Consider the following 6,000-nt stretch of genomic DNA (forward strand, 5'->3'; position numbering starts at 1 on the left):
AAAAGTCAGTTGAAGAAAAATAATGCACCCAAAGGATAGCGTGGTTAAGGTTCAAATCGCCCCATGTCATGCTTTTTAACAATTGTAGCCTGTACCGTGCCAATAATGGAAATATAAATAAGGGTTTCACCAAGGGCGGGTGTGTGGAGGGGGCTTCTAGTAGTTTTGTATTCCAACATCCTATCGGCAATTTACGCACACACAACCTAGTCCAGATATGTTTTACTTTAATTTTTATTAAACTTCTCTGCCTTTGGTTACAAGTCATCTGTTTTTAACCCTTAATACTGTACATCTGCTTAAAAAATACAAATAATAACACACTCCTCCCCCGAACTGGCTGCAGCAGATCAGTCATTTTATACAGAGGGTGATATTTGGCTAAAGCACACACGACGCTTCGCTACAGATCTCTTCCGAGTCCAATGAGCTGTTATTTGCATTCTGCAATCAAGATGAGAAAGCAAAAGTGCACGTAATTGAAAAGGAAATAGACAAACAAGGTCTAGAAAAGCCCTGCACACCTGCCATGTAGCTTTCAACATCCTCTCCCAAACACTGCTCACGGAAAACGTAGTTCCTGCAAAAAGTTTACCCAGTTTTTGTTATAAACTGTCTTAGATCTTTTTAATTAAAAGGAGACGAGTTTTGAGCTTTTGGAAGACAAATCGACCATGGAAGGCTACAGCACGAGACGGCACCAAAGGGCGACACCAAAGCAAACGTGGTAACATCTGCCTCAAACTAGTAGGCGCTGCACTTAAAAATATACAGGCCGAGTCCATCCTGTGCAAAGCCTTCCTCCGACACTACAGGGGAAGCAGTCCACAAACTACAGCGCCAGTAAAAAGCTAAACAAACTCCAGTCATCAGACTCCGTGAAGTCTCCAGCACCATTACACTGACAGGGTTGATCCCCCTAAACCGGACTCCCCGAATTGGCGGATGTCACTTACCTTGTACACATCGCCGTAGGTCCCGCTGCCCACCTTCTGGATGAGTTCGAAGTCCTGCTGTGGGTTCCTCCTCAGGATGTCAGCGCTCGGCCGCCCCAGCCCTTCCATTCTCTACACTGCGATTGCCCAGCGGGAGGGACCCGATCAGTGGCCCCTGGCTCCGGTTCACTACCGGCCACTGGGCACAAATAATGCGGCTCTGAGGCGACGAGGCTTCGATGTAGGCAGAAGCCAGCCTGCCCCGACAGCGGATATGTGAAAACTTCTGGAACTCTGTCTGCCGTTGCCAGGGGTTCGGACAGTGGCCCTTGCGGGGCTTTGTCTACGGTCCCTGTAACTTTCTCAACAGAGACACCGGCACTTTGGCATAGCGCAGACAGCTGTGTCCAACTCTGCCAGGAAACGTCACACGCACGCCACCCAGCACGCGCCTCGCTCACTGACACCCAAGAAACCCATCTTCCGTTTCTAGTCAGGCGTTTCTGTCAGAAAACTTTCACTGAAAACAAACAAAGGACACGAGTGTTCGAAACCCCAAAGTAACACGACGGCCATCTTGAGGTAGGCGGTAGTGGGCTGAAATCCACATGAACTACAGAAGACTGAGTAGAGCCGCTTTCTGAAACGCTTGTTGAAATATAAGTCGCTGCTATAAACCTCCAGAATCCAATGCTGAAGAATGTTAATACTAATTATTTGTAGAAAATCTATTGCCAACAATTGTTAGATTAACATTACAGGCAGAGAAAAGAAAGATTTGAGGTAATTAATATTTCGTCTTTCACTTTTGGGCGTGCTTTTGTTTTAGGCTTTTCGCGTTCGTGCAATTATTCAGAGGTTGGCAACACAAACGACTGAGTAGCAGCGTAGCCCGTTTTCCTTTTTAGTACCATACATCCTCCCATTGTGAAATCCTCGTGGACCAAAAGTCAACAAGTTGTCTCCGGTTGAAACATTTTAAAAACACAAAAAAGCAAAACATTAAAAACTTGTATTTGCTGCAAAAGAAAGAGCAGACATTCTATTAAACCTTGAACTCACAGTTGCTGACGGTTTCGTCTTGGGGATTAATTTCCTACTCGTACAACAAACAATGGCAAAGCAAAGCCAATAGGTAGGGCGTTGGCTTCCAATCCTTTAAATTTGCCAACGTTTGCTTTTCTTTTGTCATGGTCTTTGCACAACTTTTATTGCTGGGTGAGCTGCCGGTTTCTCTTAGAGTTAAAATAAACATTGGCTAAAAATAATTTTGGTGTTAAAAGGCACACTTCACAATCATAATACCTGCACCAGGGGACTTCTCTGTATGTGGACGGGCTGCTTGCAAAAGGGCAGAATGCTGTCAGTCATAGTGAAGTTAGCCAATTGTTGCAGTGTGGTGATCCATTGCCCCATATTGTATGTTACAGTTAGGTTTGCGCCCTTTCCAAGATCCATTTGTTATTGTTTTAAGAGTCTGCAAAGGCCCAGACACGATACTAAACAGGACTTTAAACGAAATTGAATGGTTTCTTTTGTAACATGGCTTTTCTGCCATTGTTTTCTTTAATTTATTAGTCGGGTTGTCTCTACGCCTTTAAAATTTTACACAGGAAATTAAAAGGCAGCTCAACAGGGCATGTGTTGAAGGTAATCGCAGCCAAATTCATACCAACCATATCATACGGGTCAGAAATAATGCATACAATAGATGCAGGCGCCCTTAACCAAGCCCAATAGAGCTTTTTCAAGAGGTTGTTCTTAATTCCCCAGCACATTTCTCAAGCCTAGATTCGACTGGAACACGAGCTAAAAAATCAGAAACCAGCCAGACAAGGGGCGGTCATCAAATACTATTGGCGGATGAGGCAAGCAGAAGATAACACATTAGCCCACTCCTGCTGGGAAGAAATCGAAAAGCAAGCGAGGCTAAATAATTCCATCGTCACAGTCCTAAAAGGTTCACTCAAGGACTTACACCTCGAAGGGGCATGGCACACAAACACCCCTTTTTCTGGCTTCAAAAAGGCAGTAAACAGCGCAACCAAACAAATTTCACAGCTAATGGATAAAACTGCATTCTCAAAGAAAAAACATGCTTGGGCAGTGATTAGTTCTTATCAGTCGCTCAAACCACAACCATAGGTGACCTATTCTTAGGACACCCCCGCGCCGCACGGCCACCAGCTGTAGCGTGTGCTTCCAGCCTGCTGCCGCCCTCAGTCTCGCTGAGCCTGCCTGCTGACCCCGCCCCCCGCCGCCGCTCTGTGTGGTCTCCTGCGATAACTGTGTTTTCTTTTTGATTAATCTGTTTCCTTCTTGTCTAATTTAGCTTTTTACCCCTATTCTCTGTATTTGTGTGGCCCCCTGTGCTGTTTTCCCTGTAGTTGCCCCCTGTGCCCACCCGCCCCGCTCCCCGCTTCCCGCCGCCGTGAGAGCGGCCACGCCCCCTTTTCCTTCTGTGCCCTCCCCGCTCCCGCCTCCCAGCTGCTCCTCCCTCCCTCGCACTTTGCCATAAATGGCGACCGCGCGCACGCGCAGCGTTGACGCGCAGCGGGCGCACCGATTGTGCGCCGAAGGCGCGCCAAAGTTAAGCCCATCTGCGCCCGTCCGCGCCTGGCCGGCGCCCAGCGCCCGGACCCCTGGCCCCTGGCCCCCGCAGACACCAGCCCACTCGCCGGACGGATACAAGTTCACCCGGAGGGACCGCGGCAATCAGACCGGAGGAGGCATCGCCATCATCCACAGGAACACCATCCGCATCACGACCAACACCGACGACACCCCCACCCTCACAACCGCCGAACACCTGCACTTCCAGATCCACACCGACCCCAAGACCACCCTCAGAGGCACCCTCATCTACAGACCCCCGGGACCACGCACACAATTCAGCGAAGACATCGCCGACTTCATCAGCCCGCACGCCCTCCCCTCCGCTGACTACATCCTCCTCGGGGACCTCAACTTCCACCTGGAGAACAACAACGACCGCAACACCACCACCCCGCTGGACAACCTCGCCAACCTCGGTCTCAAGCAGCTGGTGACCACCCCCACCCACTACGCCGGACACACACTCGACCCCGTCTTCTCATCCAGCAAGGACATCGCCTTCAGCCACGCCACCGGACTCCACTGGACGGACCACAGCTGCGTCCACTTCAGCTTCAATAAGAACACGATCCACCACCACCAGCAACAGGTTGCACGCAGAAGCTGGAACAAGATCACGGCCGACGAGCTCGCCGCATCCCTGAGCCAGGACCCCCCGCCAGCTCAGCGAACCCCAGCCAGGCCGCCAACAACCTCACGAAGTGGATCAGCAACTGCGCAGATGACCTCGCCCCCCTGAGGACCCCCCCTAGCAGACCCGGCAGTAAGAAAGCACCATGGTTCACCGACGAACTCAAGAGCTCCAAGAAGAACTGCCGAGCCCTCGAGAGAGCCTGGCGCAGAGACCCAACACCAGACTACATGACCACCCTCAAGCTCGCCACTCGAAAACACCACCAACTGATCCACACCACCAAGAAAACCGCATTCAAGGAACGACTGGACAACAACGCACACAACAGCAAGGAACTCTTCAACATCGTCAAAGAGCTCTCCAACCCCAACGCCGGAAACAACGACATACATCACCCCATCACAAGACCTCTGCAACTCCCTCGCCTCCTACATCCACAACAAGATCGCAGACATACACAACAGCTTCATCACACAGCCAACGCACCACACGACCACACCTGCACCCCCCGCCACCACCCTCCGTGCCTGGACCCCGATCAACACCGAAGAAACCCGTCGCACGATGAACTCCATCCACTCCGGATCTCCAACCGACCCCTGCCGCCCCACGTCTTCAACAAGGCCGACGCTGTCATCGCACCCCACCTGCGGGACATCATCAACACCTCCTTCGACACCGCCACCTTCCCGGAGAGTTGGAAGCTCGCAGAACTCAGCGCCCTACTGAAGAAACCATCAGCGGACCCCACCGAACTCAAAAACTACCGCCCCATCTCGCTCCTCCCGTTTCCGGCCAAAGTCATCGAGAAGACCGTCAACAAGCAGCTGGCCGCCTTCCTCGAGACAAATGGATCCCTCGACCGCTCGCAGTCTGGCTTCCGGGCCAACCACAGCACCGAGACCGCCCTCATCGCCGCCACTGATGACATCCGAGCCCTGCTCGACAACGGGGAAACAGCGGCCCTCATCCTCTTGGACCTCTCCGCGGCATTCAACACTATCTGCCACCGCACCCTAGTGCAGCGCCTCTGCAACGTTGGAATCCAAGAGAAGGCACTAGAATGGATCATCTCCTTCCTCGCCGGAAGGACACAGAGAGTCCGCCTCCCCCCGTTCAGATCAGAAGCTACCAAAGTCATCTGCCGCGTTCCTCAAGGCTCCTCGCTCAGCCCCACCCTCTTTAATGTCTACATGAGCCCCCTTGCGGCCATCGCACGCCAACACAACTTCAACATCATCTCTTACGCCGACGACATCCAGCTGATCCTCTCCCTCCCCAACGACCCCGCCACCGCCAGAGCCAACCTACACGAAGGGATGACAGATGTAGCCGAGTGGATGATGAACAGCCGCCTGAAGCTGAACTCGGACAAGACGGAGGTCCTCATCCTGGGCTCCTCGCCCTCCGCCTGGGACGACTCCTGGTGGCCCCCTGCCCTGGGCAGCGCACCCAAACCGACAGACCACGCACGCAACCTGGGCTTCATCCTGGACTCCTCCCTCTCCCTGACCAGACAAGTCAACGCCGTCTCCTCGTCGTGCTTCAACATCCTGCGCATGCTACGTAAGATCTTCAGGTGGATCCCCACCGAGACCAGGAAGACGGTTACCCAGGCTCTCGTCACCAGCCGACTGGACTACGGCAACTCCCTCTACGCCGGAACCACTGCCAAACTCCAGAAGAGACTCCAGCGGATCCAGAACACCTCAGCAAGACTCATCCTCGACATCCCCCGACACAGCCACATCTCCGGACACCAGAGAGACCTGCACTGGCTCCCGGTCAACAAGAGAATCACCTTCCGTCTCCTCA

The 6,000-nt window shown here is 52.5% G+C and overlaps 1 protein-coding gene across 1 annotated transcript in view; it reads right to left on the minus strand.

Annotated features, from left to right (window-relative positions):
* Positions 1-1,519, minus strand: part of MAP4K5 (mitogen-activated protein kinase kinase kinase kinase 5) — a 577,489-nt gene extending 575,970 nt beyond the window's left edge. Inside the window, exon 1 of the mRNA XM_086937299.1 lies at positions 957-1,519. Coding sequence (XP_086793425.1) covers positions 957-1,064 — 108 coding nt within the window. The 5' untranslated portion in view covers positions 1,065-1,519. The remainder of the gene's footprint in view (positions 1-956) is intronic.
* Between the last annotated feature and the right edge of the window lie 4,481 nt (positions 1,520-6,000).

Source organism: Lissotriton vulgaris, chromosome 9 (genome assembly GCF_964263255.1).
Source record: "Lissotriton vulgaris chromosome 9, aLisVul1.2, whole genome shotgun sequence".
NCBI lineage: Eukaryota > Metazoa > Chordata > Amphibia > Caudata > Salamandridae > Lissotriton > Lissotriton vulgaris.